Source organism: Periplaneta americana, chromosome 6 (genome assembly GCF_040183065.1).
Source record: "Periplaneta americana isolate PAMFEO1 chromosome 6, P.americana_PAMFEO1_priV1, whole genome shotgun sequence".
Lineage (NCBI taxonomy): Eukaryota > Metazoa > Arthropoda > Insecta > Blattodea > Blattidae > Periplaneta > Periplaneta americana.
The window spans coordinates 132,644,178-132,661,922 of NC_091122.1; the positions used below are offsets into that span (position 1 = coordinate 132,644,178).

General features: G+C 34.8%; 1 protein-coding gene across 1 annotated transcript; it reads right to left on the bottom strand.

The window, feature by feature from the left end:
• Window positions 1-5,239: 5,239 nt before the first annotated feature.
• Window positions 5,240-17,440, bottom strand: LOC138701745 (uncharacterized). The gene is made up of 4 exons (XM_069828974.1): window positions 17,303-17,440; window positions 13,242-13,397; window positions 10,236-10,397; window positions 5,240-6,508 (listed from the first exon to the last, which is right to left on the bottom strand). Exons 1-4 carry the CDS (start codon window positions 17,378-17,380, stop codon window positions 6,353-6,355), a joined length of 552 nt encoding a protein of 183 aa, XP_069685075.1. The 5' UTR covers window positions 17,381-17,440; the 3' UTR covers window positions 5,240-6,352.
• Between the last annotated feature and the right edge of the window lie 305 nt (window positions 17,441-17,745).

Consider the following 17,745-nt stretch of genomic DNA (forward strand, 5'->3'; position numbering starts at 1 on the left):
TTCCAAAATATACTAAGTACTTGGAATCTTCGTTGCTACGACTGAAAGATACAATTTTATTGGTGTCATTGACTCGCTTCTACAGAAACAATTATCAAGACCCATGGGTGAAGCCGTGGCATTAAAACTGAAGAAAGTATTTCAGAGGAATCCATGGTTTGAAAAAATGAAAAATGTGTGCTCCATTCTCCAGGGGGAAAGCTTCAATTGTCAGTTACCGTGGATACCTGCTGCAGTGGCAGCGATGAAATTTGCACCTATGACGTCATGTGCTGTCAAAAGAGCCTTTTCGTTTTTCAAATGTATTTTCAGAGATAATAGAAAAAAAGTTCTCAGTCGAGAATCTTGAAAAGTATTTGTTCGCATATTGCAACAGGGAACAGTATCAGTAAATAATATTGTTTTGTTTGTTTGTTACTTTTGAAAATGATTCTTGACAAGTTTGAAAAAAATTAATTCAAAAGTTATGTGTGTACTGTACCTTTGATCTATTGAAAATTGAAATTTATGTAGTTATATCAAGGCAAATTATAATAGATAAAATGTTAATTGTTACAATAATTTATTCAAACTACAAATAATGTTAAAGGAGAAGGAGCAAAAATTTCGAATCTTATCAATTTTGATAAATAGTTTGCTTCTTGAAAAGGTCAGTTTCGTGGTCCTTGTTGCCTTAATAAATAAAAATATACAGGGTGATTCATGAGGATTTACCACCACTTACGGAACTTATTTCCGAAGACATTCCGAGCAAAAAAGTTATATAAACATTTATCCTAATCTCAATATTTTCAGAATTACACTAATTTGAAGTTGTTCCTAAAATATCATTATTCTTAAGTTTTAACGATAAAAGAATATTACAGATAAAGAATAAACTATTCAGTAGTATCATTTCTTTAATTAGCTAATATTCTGAAGCTAAAAATGTGTTGTGAATACCATAATTACTTCGTACAGATTTCTTTTTTTCGATTTGTAACCACAAAATTACATTTTCTTACGCATTTATCACAACAATTGTTACAAATCACGCCACTCTTGTAAATTTTTTAAGACTGTACATTAGGATGGAGAATTAAACTATAAAAAATCAAGTTCCTAAAGTCGTATGATTTGTAACAATTTTTGTGATAAGTGCGTAAGAATGATGCCATTTCTAGTTAAAAATTGAAAAATAAAATCTGTACAAAGCACTTAACAACACATTTTTATCTTCAGAACACTAGCCAATTGAAGAAATGACACTTCTGAATAGTTCATTTTCTATTTGTAATATTTTTTTTTACCTGTAAAACTAAAGAAAAATGGTGTTTTACTAACAACTTCAAATTAATGTAACTTTGAAAATACTGGAATTAGGACAAATGTTTATATGATTTTTTTTTTGCTCAGAAAGTCTTCGGAAATAAGCTTCGTAAGTGACGGTAAATCCTCGTGAATCACCCTGTATATTTAAGAATAACTGTAAAGAGATATTTTTAATGATCGGGCAGTTTTTGCAACCGCTTTCACAGGTTGGACATAAAACCTAAAAAAAAAAAACCTATTTCACCTATTCCAAAAAACTAAGATGGTATTTTTAAAAACCTACAAATGCGGTCCCTAGTTATTATACATGTCATTAGCACTCCCTATTCAATATTATACCTGTGTGTCATTACAAGCTGAAAATGAATATAAGCACACAACACCTAAACTCATCTTACCTTCTAATAAGAACAAGGAAACCTGAAACAGCGACGTCATCGCTGATGACAATATTGACGCGATTACTCATCGACAATATGTTCTCTTCTTAAGCGGTGCGTGAAAGCGCATCGGCCAGCATAAAGTTCCACTTCTAGTGAAGGAATAATCTCCTCGCCCGGTATTTCTAGTGTATCAGAGATTTGCATTGAGAAGACAAAAGGAAAAACTGGAAAATGGGAATTTTGCGTACATCAATTTCACTATGTTTTGCAACCAGTGCTGCACCAGTCCAGTTTTATACGACCTTTGAAGATAACAGATTTACTTGCTCTTGACATTCTTACAGCATTCTCAATATTATTATTATTATTATTATTATTATTATTATTATTATTATTATTATTACTTACTTACTTACTTACTGGCTTTTAAGGAACCCGGACGTTCATTGCCGCCCTCACATAAGCCCGCTATTGGTCCCTATCCTGAGCAAGATTAATCCATTCTCTATCATCATATCCCACCTCCCTCAAATCCATTTTAATATTATCTTCCCATCTACGTCTCGGCCTCCCCAAAGGTCTTTTTCCCTCCGGCCTCCCAACTAACACTCTCTATGTATTTCTGGATTCGCCCATACGTGCTACATGCCCTGCCCATCTCAAACGTCTGGATTTAATGTTCCTAATTATGTCAGGTGAAGAATACAATGCGTGCAGTTCTGTGTTGTGTAACTTTCTCCATTCTCCTGTAACTTCATCCCTCTTACCCCCAAATATTTTCCTAAGCACCTTGTTCTCAAACACCCTTAACCTATGTTCCTCTCTCAAAGTGAGAGTCCAAGTTTCACAACCATAAAGAACAACCGGTAATATAACTGTTTTATAAATTCTAACTTTCAGATTTTTTGACAGCAAACTGGATGATAAAAGCTTCTCAACCGAATAATAACACGCATTTCCCATATTTATTCTGCGTTTAATTTCCTCCCGAGTATCATTTATATTTGTTACTGTTGCTCCAAGATATTTGAACTTCTCCACCTCTACAAAAGATAAATTTCCAATTTTTATATTTCCATTTCGTACAATATTCTCGTCACGAGACATAATCATATACTTTGTCTTTTCAGGATTTCAATAATATTATTATTATTATTATTATTATTACTATTATTATTATTATTATTATTATTATTATTATTGTTTATTAAGCTTATTGTAAGTCTATATTATGAGGGTAACAGCTTGAGCAGTATGGAATGAAGATAAATACCAACAAAATGAAGACCATGATCATTGGAAGAAAAGTAAAGAAGGCAAACTTGCGAATTCTAAATGAGGCAGTAAAGCAAGTGGACACCTTCAAATACTTAGGGTGTACTATAAGCAGTAACATGAGCTGCTGCCAGGAAGTCAAAAGAAGAACAGCAATGGCAAAGGAAGCTTTTAATAGAAAAAGGAGCATCTTCTGCGAACCTCTGGAGAAAGAACTAAGGAAGAGTCTAGTGAAGTGCTTTGTGTGGAGTGTACGAGTAGTATTGTATGGACGTTACGACGAAGTGAAGAGAAGCGACTAGAAGCATTTGAAATGTGGATGTGGCGAAGAATGGAACGTGTGAAGTGGACAGACAGAATAAGAAACGAGGCCGTGTTGGAAAGAGTGGATGAAGAAAAAATGGTATTGAAACTGATTATAAAGAGGAAAAGAAATTGGCTGAGTCATTGGTTGATGAGAAACTGCCTTATGAAGGATGCACTGAAAGGAATGGTGAACGAGAGAAGAATTCGGGGCAGAAGAAGATATCAGATGATAGACGACATTTATATGAATCATATGAGACAAAGAGGAAGGCAGAAAATAGGAAAACTGGAGAATGCTGGGGTTGCAGTGAAAGGCCTGCTCTTGGGCAGAACACTATGAATGAATGAATGAATGAATGAATGAATGAATGAATGAATGAATGAATGAATGAATTATGAGTGTAATTACTGTTTGTCCGAATGGTTATGTCGCAGGGTCGTCGAAACGGGGGAAATCACGTGACAGTTATTGGCCTGCTTTTGTTTAAATAATATTAAACAGTTGTATAATATTACGTAGACTTCCAATTTCGTACAGCAAATATTTTCAGGAAAGAGCCTAACAGCCCAACCACTGACCTTTACAGAGGGGCCAACAGAAGTGGGTGGGGGAAACCTGCATACGAAATAACCACTCGGACGGACAGTAGTTACCACTGTCACCTTGTGTTTACTCATTTGCAGTGTGAATAAATACATATACACAAATCTTAATATTTCTGCTTCTTTTTTACAAGGTTAATTTCGCAGTTATTTCTGTAGCCGCGTTCCAAATTGAATTCTCCGATTTCACAATGCAATGGGATTAGATTAAGAACTCCGCCTGAGATTAGACATTATCGCTATTAAGGGATCTGTTTCAGTTTTGAGAAATCATCTTTATGGATTTAACAATTAATATGTTTTATTTAACAAATTGATCTGAGATTATGATAATATGTATAATTAAAAACATTGTAAATTTCACAAGTTAGTTTGTAAACAAATAATTTTATATTTAGAACATTTGATTGTTTTTGTGCTTCTGGCAACGCTTTAGTAATGGAAATTTGTAGCAATAAACTAATTTAATAAGTGACTATAAAGACTACAACAACGTAATAAGTGCCATTAGACAGACACTCTCTCCAAGTTTTGTATGATACCTTAGAAGATCTCGATATCTGAACCTCTGATCACACGGTACACATCTAAACGACATTCCAATTCCTCCCATCTATAGCCTGCATTGCCGTAGCCTCTGCAGATTATTGGCCAAAGGAGGAACGTAAACATTGTCCTTTAAATAACCCCACAAAAAAAAAAAACATAGTGATGTTAGGCCAGGTGAGTACGAAGGCCATCTCGTCAAGTTTTGGTCTTCGGCAGTGCAACGATCAATCCAAAGTTGAGGTGGATGCTGGTTGAGGTACTCACGCACATAATGGTGGAAGTGAGGTCATGCACTATCTTGCTAAAAAATGAAGTTGTTTTCCTTTTCCTACAGTCAGAACGATATTCTACACAATTCGGGACATAAAAAAGCTATCTGAGATTTCGATAGCGCCATATTCTAATGACACTTTCCAACAATAGCCAGCACATGTGCATATATGGTAGCCTCACACTTAATAATCTAAATTTTAATTTTCAAGTTAAAAAAAAAACAATAAAAAAATCTGTTCCTCCATTCACTGTTTGAGTATATGTAGTTATGTTTATAGACGAAGATGTAACATTTCTGAACAAATTTTCAAACATATTGTGAACTATAATTTTCTAGTTGAAACTCCTTGCTACACAAATCCCTATTTGTAGGATACAGAAATGAAATTGAGACAAAACGTGAGAACGGGGTACAGATGGTAATATTTAAAATGTCAAATAAAATAGAGATATCGAAGGTCCAAGTTTCAGGAGTCCTGCCATTATCTTCTGGTCTATTAATAAAAAATGAAACTGTCAAATAACTAAAGAATTGCAGATCATATTGAAACTCTTTATTTCATGGTGACATACAAAGTTATTACATATTGTTCAACACTTATAAAGGAAGACAATATGAAACATAATTATTTCTTACACTTCATGAAGATACTATAGTGAAAAATTGAACTTCAGTCTATAAAATAAAATCTTCTCACAGAAAATAAACAGAATTTTATCTCAGAAGACCAACAAAAGTCAGAATACCTGTGTTCCTCAGATTCGTCGCAATATACATTTCCTGGCTCAGATGAGATGAAGATATTATTAAAATTAAGTAGTTTTAACTGTTCCTACAAAAAAAAAATTACTTCGAACTCTCAAAAAATATTACTAAAAAGAGTACAAGATCCTTTAAAGGAATAGTGCCACTAAGTCCGGAAGTCATCTATGATCATTTTAGTACAAGAGCGTCAAACAGCCTAGAATCTGAAATGAGTTTTGTGACTCAAATTAAACATATAATATATTGAAAGGCGATACCAACATCCATATTAATTTTTAAATACGTTACTTGCCAAAATATTCATTACTGCCAGAAATGTTAGATTAAAAATAAGAATTCAAGTAAATATATAGCTTGATTTAATTAAATTAAAATAATTTTTATAAAAATTAAAGCATATTTAAAATGTTTCAGATGATACCGATATTAACGATATTCTAGGATTTTGCTCTGTTATCCAATCAATCATTTTTGTGGGTTATTTAACGTTGCTGTTTCAACTACTAAGTTATTTAGGATCGATGAACTGAATGGTAGAGAAGTGGTATTTGTCGAGATGAGACTGAGGATTCGCCATGTGATTACCTAACATTCGTCTTGCAGTTGGGTAAAATCTCGTAAAAAACCCCAACCAGTTAAACAGCCGAAGTGGGAATCGAAGTCACATCCGAGCGCAACTCTGGATCATCAGTCAAACACGCTATCGCCTGAGTGACGCTAGTGTTTGTTTAAACGGCTAGCAAGTATTCGTAATTAAAGAAAAAAGCTTAGATTTGGAAGACGAGAACCTTTCAGATGTCTACGCCACGGTGACATAAGTTTTGTATTCTGAATGACATAATGCCAGAAGAATCAAAGAAGTTGTGATAATGATCCCATTCCATTATTAAAGTCGATTGATGGTGCCATAAAAGTTACCCTTGAAAATTATTTTTTCATCCTTGTCTACAGCTGTCAACTGTATGTACCATTCATCTGGATCAGGGAGAGTATCTGGAAGATTTGCGTCATTGATGTTAAAGCTCTTGACTTCGAAATTTTGCTGAAAACAGAAAAAAAAAATTATTTTCGACACATTTTTCTTAATCTTAATATCCGACTTATAAAACTTAGTGTGACTATTCCGCTTATATGTTAGTCCTTTGATATAGACCAATAATATACAAAAAAATGTTAAATATGAAGCAATCATGTTTTCAAAAATAGGCTTAAGAACTTCATTAATAGACGGTAGTATAATATGTCCACTATTTATTGGATTTATAGTTATAATGAGTGCGCAGAGCGTAACAGAGGAAGTGTAGTATCATAGTGTATGTGCAGTGTGTTGTAGTAATAGTACAGTGTGCTACAGAGCCAGTAATATTGACCCAGTAATGAGTCAGATTCGCAGTAAAAGTAAGTGAATTACAGTGAATGAGCAGTGCGTACTTGTGTAAGTGCAGTGTTTTTGTAGTGAAAGAGTAATGAGTATTGTTAATGTGTAGTGATTGGTGAATGTTGAATTGAATTCAATTTAAACAAAAAAAAAAAAAAAAAACATGTCAATTTATATATTGATGGGTAAGTCTGAAACCAGACTTAATTGCATTTTAGATTTCAGCCCCACCCGCAGCCACCCCACTTTCAAATTTCAAATGGCACCCCTATATTTTTATACTTAAATATGAAAGAGCATTCAATTGTTTATACATCTCATTCTATACATCTTGATTACACAATAACAAAAGTAGACAACAAACACACATTCAAAGTATACAGAAAACCCACAACAACATCAACACACATACACAACACATTCAACCACCCAACACAATACAAACAAGCTGCATTCCGAATAATGCTACACAGATTACTCAACATACCAATGAACCAACAGGTTTACAAGGAAGAGCCAGCGAATAGGGATTATAAAGAATGGACACTGAGCGAATTTTCCTGTGTTTTGTTTCTCTGTGCGCCAGCGGCTAGTTCCACTTTCAAGCGCTAGAGGTAGTGTAATCGAGCATACGCTATGATAATAATTGAGAATAGAGTTAAGGCACAGGATCCAAAAATCGCCTACTTTATTGCATAATCCAGTAACGCTTTGCTTCAAATAAATTCAAGTTAACAGCTTTTCCTTATTTCTCAGTGACAAACTAGTTGAAATAATAATATTTTATATTTCAGATATAATACATTATATTATAAAATAATATAATACATTATAAAATTAAGTATCGAATTCGTTTAATATTTGTATAATAATATAATATAGGTATATGGTTTTACTTCTCGTAAGAGTTTTGTTTTTCCATTTTCAGCGCTATCAAATCATTACATATTTTAATTGTTGTTAGGCCCAACGTCTCAACTCTCATTATAAAGGAACTCTAGAGTCTAGACATTGCAGTTAATGAAGGATTTATTATTCTATGGATCCAATTTATTTTATTTGAGTACATAATGTACCTAGATGTATTAATTATGTGTGTTATATTTCCGCTGTGTCGACTGCTAGCTGGTGTGATGTCAGCGCCAACTCTAGGGAGAAAGCAGAATCTGACGCTTAGCTGGCTTGAAGGTCATTGAAATCAGTCCGGCTACATCAAAGGTACCGACGCGAAGTGTCCATTCTTTATAATCCCTATTCGCTGGAAGAGCTAAACACAATCAAATACATAGCACAAGAAAACGGATACAACCCTATCATAATAGACAACATAATACGTAAGAGAAAACATAATCACAAAAAAACATAAGAATACAACACAAACACAACACAAAAAATACATCACACTAACATACGAAAACAAAAACACACACAAAATTGCAACCTCATTCAAAAACTTAAATGACAACATCGCATACAGAAGAAATAACACACTACAAAAACATCTCAACACACAAACAAACTAATACAACCACACAGGCGTATACAAACTCAAATGTAACACCTGCAACAACTTCTACATAGGACACACAGGTAGATCATTTCATACACGTTACAAAGAACACATCACAGCCATAACAAAATTACAAAACATCTTCATATATGCAGAACACATCACAAATGCTAACCACACCTACAGAGACATCAACACAGACATGGAAATACTACACATCCATCCAAAAAGCCAGAAACTAAACACACTAGAAAAATATGAAATATACAGACACACAAAAACACACCCCAATGAAATTCTCAACACACAACTCAATTTCAGAACACACACACTCTTTGACTCTACATTACACCACACGAACACACCCTCACAGGAAACAAAACAAGAGGCGTCAAGACCAACAACGACTAGTTCTGAGGAAGACCCATAAAAGGTCGAAACATGTAAACCAGGTACGATAGAATTTAACACAAGAAAGTCATATAATACATATTCCGAAACATCTCATTCATTTGTTTTCGCATATTTTGTTTTCTATCGTCGCCTGGGAACCTGGATTGTTATTGTTGATTGATGCTGAAGAGACTAAAGCTACAAAAACTTATTGAGCATTTCATGTAAAAAGGAAGATCATGTTGTGACAGCTATTTCACCATGAAGATTTTAATTGAAAAGCACAGAGAATTTAATATTCCAACCCACTTAGCTTTTATTGATTTCATAAAAGCTTTTGATAGAGTTGATAGAAATAAACGTTTAGAGATTTTACGCTATGATAATGTGCCAAACCAAATCATTCTCTCCATTTATAAGTTATATCAACAAAATGAAATTGCCATAAGAACTGAACGCGGAACTACTAGCTGGACTTCCATCAACCAAGGTGTTAAACAAGGGTGCGGTCTTTCCCCTCTGTTGTTTATTATATATATGAACCATATTTTATACATTTGGAGGCAAAGTCATCATGCTGGAATTCAAATTAATCGAAACACAGTTCTCGATACACTAATGTTTGCCGAAGATCAGGTTATTATCGCTAAAACAGAGGATGCTTTACAAAGAGCCATTTATAATTTGCAAATAATCGCCTCTGATTTCAATATGGAAATCTCAAAAGAGAAAACAAAAGTCATGGCATTTTCGGGGGAGAACCCAATTCCAAGTAAGATCATGATAAATAATACTTTAATTGAACGTGTTAACTCATTTAACTATTTAGGTTATAACCTCTCTTACATCACTGATGAAGATATGTCAAACAAAATATCTAAATTTATAAAAATCACTGGCGTCATTAACGCCGTCTTCAAATCCTCCCATGTTCAGAAACATGCAAGGCTAAAGGTATATAAAACACTAGCTGGACCGGTCCTCACTTACGGTAGCGAGGCTTGGACAATCAGAAAAGCTGGTGAGCAAAGGCTGACGACAGCGGAAATGAGGTTCATGAGACGAACAGCGGGATGCTCTTTGCTGGAACATCGTAAAAATGTGGACATATTGCAGGAACTCAAAATGGATCCTATAGTTAATTTTGTTCAACAATATCGACTTCAGTGGAAAAAACATGTCGAAAAGATGGATCGCACTAGATGGCCTAAACAGATTCTTACTTATGTACCAAGAGGAAAGAGGAAATTGGGAAGACCACGAAAGCGCTGGCATGAGACCGTAACAATCCTGTAGGGTCTAATACGTGAGGGATATGATGATGATGATGATGATGTAATAGTTGTGTTTGTATATTAAATTATTTTAAAATGGTGTATACCCTTTAAGAGAGAATATAATACGGATAAATGTGAAATAATAATGTAATTCCAAATTGAATCCTTCCGTTAGTTCTTTGGCATTGCTAAGCCTGCGTCCAGAACTCACCTTTGAAAAAGGGCACTTTTTAGGGAAATTGGAACTCTTTAACAAACTGGGCCATATTACTTCATCTTGATCAAAAAATTCGCAGCAGTTCATAGGTGGAATTTGTACGGGGCCTTCACCGTACTTTCCACCTCCCTGATTTTGGTAGCATTTCATTCTGCACTGAAAAAAGAAACAAAACATATTACAAATTTTTTCAGAATAAATTGATGAAAGACTATTAATAAGCGTCAAACTACAAAAAAAAAAAAACGGGTTTTCAAAGACATAGTACACTGACGTTAAAAGATATTTGACTGTACTAATCGATAGGACGTCAAAAACAAGGAAGGAGGAAACCAAGATGAAGAAGGAAGGGAAACGCTATGGTGCTGGGAGTTCTGAAACACTCAAGATTATAAAAATAAACATTTTTGAATAAATGGAATTTTCTCAAAACTACATTTTTCATCATAAAAATGGTCCCTCGCGGTTTCCATTTGCTCCAATTTGCAAGAAATTTTGTATGAATACTCTCTATATATCAATACACAAAACTGTGGATAGAATTGGCTCTTGATTAAATACTTCTTATGTAATGAATATTTAATTATAAAAAATACTGAAATTAAACGAAAAAAATTATCTCCCAAATGAAAATTTTTATGCTCTTCAGCAGTCCTCAGATTAAAAAGTCAATGCGTAATTTTATTATTATGAAATGTAAATCCTTCAAAAAAAAAAAACTAAAGACAGAATTTCAATTATACTCATGCGAGAGGCATTTTGAATTTAGACATGATTCAGTATCATAAAATAAAGAAATAATTTTGAAGGAACTAATGTATGAAATTTGGTAGAAATGTTTATATATATACATAGAACCAACTCACAAAATTATCTTTATGATCACTGAGACAGCTGAATGTCTAGAGAGTGGAAGCCAACTCATTTTGCCACGTGTTATTGTTGTGAGAAGCAGAAAAGTAAGAAAACAGACCTTTTTTTCCGTAAAATAATTGCAAAGTATGTTAAAACTTTAATAAATCCTTGAATTTGTAATAACTGTCCAAACTTTGTCATGGATATTGTAGTAAAGGTTCTAAAGTTTGTATTGTTAACAAGTAACGATCTTGTTCCGCCATGTTAGGTTGCGTCACAGCACTAGGCATCTTACCCTTGTACTTGGGGAAGATGCTCAATTTTTTTTCGGATAAGATGACAACTTGTTGCAAGACATTACATAAGGTCCTCTGATAGAGGTCAGTCTTACACTTGCGATGGATCATGTTAGAACAGGGATTATGAACTGTTTTAGAGCATTGTAAGCATACTGGATTCCTTACCGTACCCTTAAACGCAGCCTAAAAAAAGAATGATGGCAAAAAATTGAATTCATTGTGTGCAAGAAGTGAGCTTTGCACACGGCAATAAAATCTGAGCAATGACTGTGTTGCTAAGTAGTGATAAACGAGTGCGAAAGTGATCATGAGCTTTAGATTAAGTCATTTTTGTTATATACATGTATTAAACCAAGTTCAGGCAAAATACCTAGCCTATATCAGTAAATGTGTTAATTGCAGTTGCCATCTTACCCCGACTATCGGGAAAGATGCCTAAAGTGCAGGTGAGAGGAAAATCTGTATTTGTAAACATGGTAATTAAAGTTTTCTGTTTTGTACCAAAAATATAGTTTCAAAGTACTTTCCATACTTCGATATTTCAATATGAAATTCATAACTAAATAAACAGTATCTTAAATTTTCAATCAAACAAAAAGTTAGGCATCTTCCCCCGATCTTCTCTAGCCTAATTTCTTCATTTTAGTTATTTGTAAAGTGAAACAATAGCAGTATTTGAATCACGTGCTACAACCGAATTGTTAAATTAAATCTTTGTTTTTTTTTTACATCTTGATTACACAACTTTTAACACTGTATCACTTGGGAATATGTATGGTAAGTACTTTCTTGTGTTAAATTTTTAATGTACCTTGTTAACATGTTTCGACCTACTTTCGGTCATCTTCGGAACTGGTCGTTGTTGGTCTTGGCGCCTCTTGTTTCCTGTGTGGGTGCGTTCGTAGTGTAGAGTGAAAGAGTGCATGTGTTTTGAAATTGAGTTGTGTGTTGAGAATATCGTTGGGGTGTGTTTTCGTGTGTCTGTATATTTCATATTGTTCTAGTGTGTTGAGTTTCTAGCTTTTTGGTTGGATGTGCAGTATTTCCATGTCTGTGTTGATGTCTCTGTAGGTGTGGTTGGCATTTGTGATGTGTTCTACATATGTGGAGGTGTTTTGTAATTTTGTTATGGCTGTGATGTGTTCTTTGTAACCTGTTTCAAATGATCTACCTGTCTGTCCTATGTAGAAGTTGTTGCAGGTGTTACATTTAAGTTTGTATACGTCTGTGTGGTTGTATTTGTTTGTTTGTGTTGTTTGTGTGTTGAGATGTTTTTGTAGAGTGTTATTTGTTCTGTATGCGATTTTGTAGTTTAATTTCTTGAATGAGGTTGCAATTTTATGTATGTTTTTGTTTTCGTATGTTAGTGTGATGTATTTTTTGTGTTCTTGTGTTGTATTCTTCTGGTTTTTTTTAAGTAATGAAGAGACCTTTTAACTTGAACATCATTTCATATTCGCCCCGCATCTCCGAGTGTGGCTCATAGATATCGCTAGTGCTAAGAAGCGTAGATTACTTAGTTCGTCAGAGACTATCCAGAGTGCATCATAGGGAGTACGTCTTCATTGCACTTATAATGAATGAATGATTGAGTGACGATGATAGAGAATTGTTGGGATGTCACAGGAAAACCGGAGTGTCAGGAGGAAACCCGATGTTGTCTTTATCACGGGACTGCTTAACTCAGGTTATAACTTCAGGGTAGATCGACGGGAATTTAAGCCTGGGCCATCTGGCTTATATGCCCAGCCCACTAGCCATGAACCACCTTGTCAATATGGGGTCTTTAAGTTATAACGACATTTAATCACATCTTGTACGAAATGTAATGCTAAACTGTACTTACGATTGCATCTGATGGGAACTCTTGCACCAGCGAGCCTTTACATTTTACGACATTCAGTGTTTTGTTCAGTTTGGAAACTTTGCATTTATCAAATGCTAAGTAATCAGGATTAAATTCAAATTCATCCATGCTCGTCGTCTGTATCCAGTATTTTCTCTGGAAAGGAGGGTGTAAGAGATATATAATTAAAGATAAACACACAATAAAAAAAACATAAAAGATCTCATAAATATAGCATTACATTCAGTGTTCATAAAAAAAAACGCACATTACACCCTTCTCCCAACCCCAGAGTAATGCACGGTAGCCCACAGTTCAGCACTGCCAGTCCGCACGCTTCAGCAGCCCAGCCCACCCAAGACCAACACTGCTTGACGCGGATGCTTCCTAGCCCGTAGCACTGCGCTTCGAAGTCCACCGTAGCCCACCGCACTGCTCACCACTGCACTGACATCAACCCACAGCTGGATGCATTCCACTGCTTTTCCGCTTGCGCGCATTGGGTGTACTTTCTCTTCGCGTGTGGCATGAGCATACAGTTCCCCGCATACCGGACAACATACAAAATTATATTATTTTCCACTGCTGTCGAACACATATTTAAAAACTGTTCCAATGGTACTTTTTAAATTTCCATCTGTCTCTGTTTTAAACTTTCTAGCAGCGATTTTATCCTTCACTACTTTTTCTCTAGAGAGACTGTATTTTAGAATATGTGTTTCCTCAGCCGGTGCCTGTGATGAAGGTTTTCTGGGCTGAGATGCCGTGGTCTACCAGTCTACCAGTAGACCACGGCATCTCAGTGCGAAAACATTAATCACAGAAACAGTATTCTTTCTATGATGCACTATTATTTGAATTCATCTTGAAAAACAGTAATCAAAAACTAAAACAAAAACCATGTTGAATCTTTCGTACACTACTTTTAACACTTGAATATAAATAATTGATTAAATGGCGATCTTACTCGTATTAATTACGTAAGCATGTGCGGTTTACAACTGTTTCGGTGCTATTCACACCATCTTCAGAGCCTACTAGATCTCGGCGCTATCTCAACTTCGCTGCCTATTGTGTGGGTGCGTTCGGTGTGATGAAGAGTTGTGTCAAATAGTGTGTGTGTTCTGAAATTGATCTGTGTGTTGAGAATTTGACTGGGGTGTGTTTTAGTGTGTCTGTATATTTCAGAACACACACACTATTTAACATAACTCTCCATCACACCGATCGCACCCACACAACAGGTAGCGAAGTTGAGATAGCGCCGAGATCTAGTAGACTATGAAGATGGTGTGAATAGCACCGAAACAGCTGTAATCCGCACATGCTTACGTAAATAACACGAGTAAGATCGCCATTTAATCAATTATTTAAAACAAAAACGTTTGAAACAGTAGCTGATCGTTGATCGAACCGCACACGCAAGCACAAGCCTCTGCAAACTCAATTAATAAGTAACTAATAGAAGAGAAGAGTTGGGCTCGATATCAACCCACAGCACAAAACTGCTACGCAAGCAGCCCGGCCCGGCCAGTGCGATGACGTCACGAGTTTGTTCCGTGCGAGACTTTGAAACCCAGTGCGGTGCAGTGCGGAAGCAGCCCGTGGACTGTGCCGTTGTGCTGGTCTGTGCCCACCCCAATGAAAAGTGTACAAAATCTATAGCCAAACATATGTCATAAGTGAACCTCAGATAATATGAAAAGAGCATACGAATTTCCTTCCCACTTAGGACTTTCTATTGCAACTTACGTAACTATGTACAACAGCAATACGTACTTTGTATAGGCTATTATGTATGTATGTTGTAGGTACGTCAGCAGCGATAGATGTGGTCAAAATTTGCAAACGTTCTTTCCAGCAAAAACAGCGCAAAAGCAAACGGGAGAAAAGATATGCATACATTAAAAATGTCAGGAAGACTAAATAGAGGGAACTCGAAAAATGTTTGTATACAGGGTGATTCACGAGGATTTACCAACACTTATGGACCTAATTTCCGAAGACATTCTGAGCAAAAAAGTCATATAAACATTTGTTCTAATCTCATACTGTATAGCAGTTATTAAAAAAATATATATGGTTTATTTAACGACGCTCGCAACTGCCGAGGTTATAAATGAGAGTCGCTGGTGTGCCGGAATTTTTTCCCGCAGGAGTTTTTTTACATGCCCGTAAACTTACGACATGAGCCGGGATCGAACCCGCAACCTCGAGCACAGAAGGCCAGCGCTATACCGACTACGCTACCCAGGCAGACTATAGCAGTTACAGGTCATTCACTATCTCATGAAACCATAGATTATAGTAAGAGTCTTATGGTTGGGTAAGCGAGCTCGTTGGCTACAAGTAGAAGCGTAGGGAGGGAGAGAAGTTTCTCAGTCCACTTTCTTCTTCCCCTGATGCACAGTAAAGTTTCACGAGATAACAAATGGCATATAAGCGATCTTAGTCCCACAGATGCAGAAGATCGTCTATTATGAAGTTAGACTACTAGTAACCAGTGAAATACTGGAAGCTCTGAAGAAGAAAAAGAACAAGAGGAAGAAGAAGGAAATGTATGCTAATTATATAAATAAGTGTGCATTACTCGTGGGACCACTATCGTAGAAGTGGTTACGACTGATTGTTTACCATGGTCCAGTAGTTAAGTGTTTACTTTAAAAAAGTTTTAATAAATAGCTTTGCTTACGTCAGGTACAGTTTACAGAAGTAACATTTTGGAAATATTCAACACTTTTTCCTCCATTACTGTATCTTGTACAATAATGAAAATTAGTATGTGTAAAACACTGTCCTTCAGCTATATAAAAAAATAACTTTACGATTTAAAAAAATTATATATATATATATATATATATATATATATATATATATATATTTCAAAATTCAAAATGGTGACAGTTCACTGTGCAGTGACGAAGCGTTTCCCTCATAACTCAAAAACTATCCAACATTCTGTGATGATTTTTTGTGTGTATTTATGCATGTCATATCTACAATAAGATGCAAGGTCACAAATCTACCGTTGATGGATTGTCTGATAAAAAATAAATTCATTTAAAAATGGTCAAATATCAGTATTTTCTTCTAACACAAAATAAAAAAATATATATATTATTTATTAAGGAATGTAGTTGAAAGAGCATAATATTGTAAACATGAGTTTCAGCAATAAAATAAAAGAGAGAGAACACGAAAAAATAAACAAGTTTATGAGTTATGAGGGAAACGCTTGATCACTGCACAGTGAACTACCACCATTATGAATTTTGAAAAAAAAAAAAAAATATATATATATATATATATACATAATGTTTTTAAATCGTAAAAATATTTTTATGCCGAAATGTAGTAATTATACACCTGGTAGCAGTCATTTAATGCATGTCATTAAAGTACACCTATTTATTAAAGTTCAGGTTTTCGATTATTCTCGGATATTCAATCGGAAGACAACGAGGGAAACGTCACGGAGGCTGGAAATCCAATACTGTCGCAGAAGGTTATGTTCTAATACTATAATAATTAACGTTAATTGTAAATAATATTCAAATAAATTCAATTTGTCATCTCGTTTTTCAATTCTAAATCAATTTCCAGGTTATATCAAAATTAGTTCCTGTTATTCTTTACATTACATCAAGGTCAATTACATTATTGTTCCTCGGAAAAAATCAATACTTTCGCGTCTGCGCACATCTCACAATATACGAGCTATGCACAAGGTCGCTTCCCATCTGCAGTCAGATACAAATAAAATTAATACTTCTGAATAATTTCAAGTTAGAAATATGGTCGAGCATAAAAAGTCGTATGAAGCTTGCACTCGTTTCATAAACAAACATACTCGCGTCTTAATTACTATCATTATAGGCTCGTTGCATAATGTACTATTTTCATATAGCAGAAGGACAGCGTTTTACACATACCAATTTTCATTATTGCACAAGATACAGTAACGGAGAAAAAAATGTTGAATATTTCCAAAAATGTTACTTTTGTAAGCTGTACCTAACCACTTAAATCTTTTCCCTACAATATTACATTCATTTTCTTACCTCTGCTGTAGTTAGACGTATTTGAAAACAGAAATAAACTATCAAAATGTTGGCAAACACAAATAATTTCGCAGCCATGTCGAATATGAGATGCGGTTGGTTGTGTTATTCAACGAATCTAATGATGTTATATGAAATGTGTTTAATATATAGGATCGACTTTCTATTTATATTTCGTTAGCGGAAATCAAATTTTGGTTTGAGAATATAACCCAGATAAACAATCAGAAGATATGAACATATTCATATCTAGGCACGTAAATGATGAAGTCAACAAAAGATTCAGATTAGTTGTTAGCTATACATAATTTACTTTTTTTTTCGCTTTAGCATATTGACATGCAGAGAGGTGAAAGGAAACACGAAGATAATGTCGAGGTCATGAGAACGTTCCGCAGCTATGGAAAACAAACATGTAAGTGAATAGAATTGCATTGCTATTC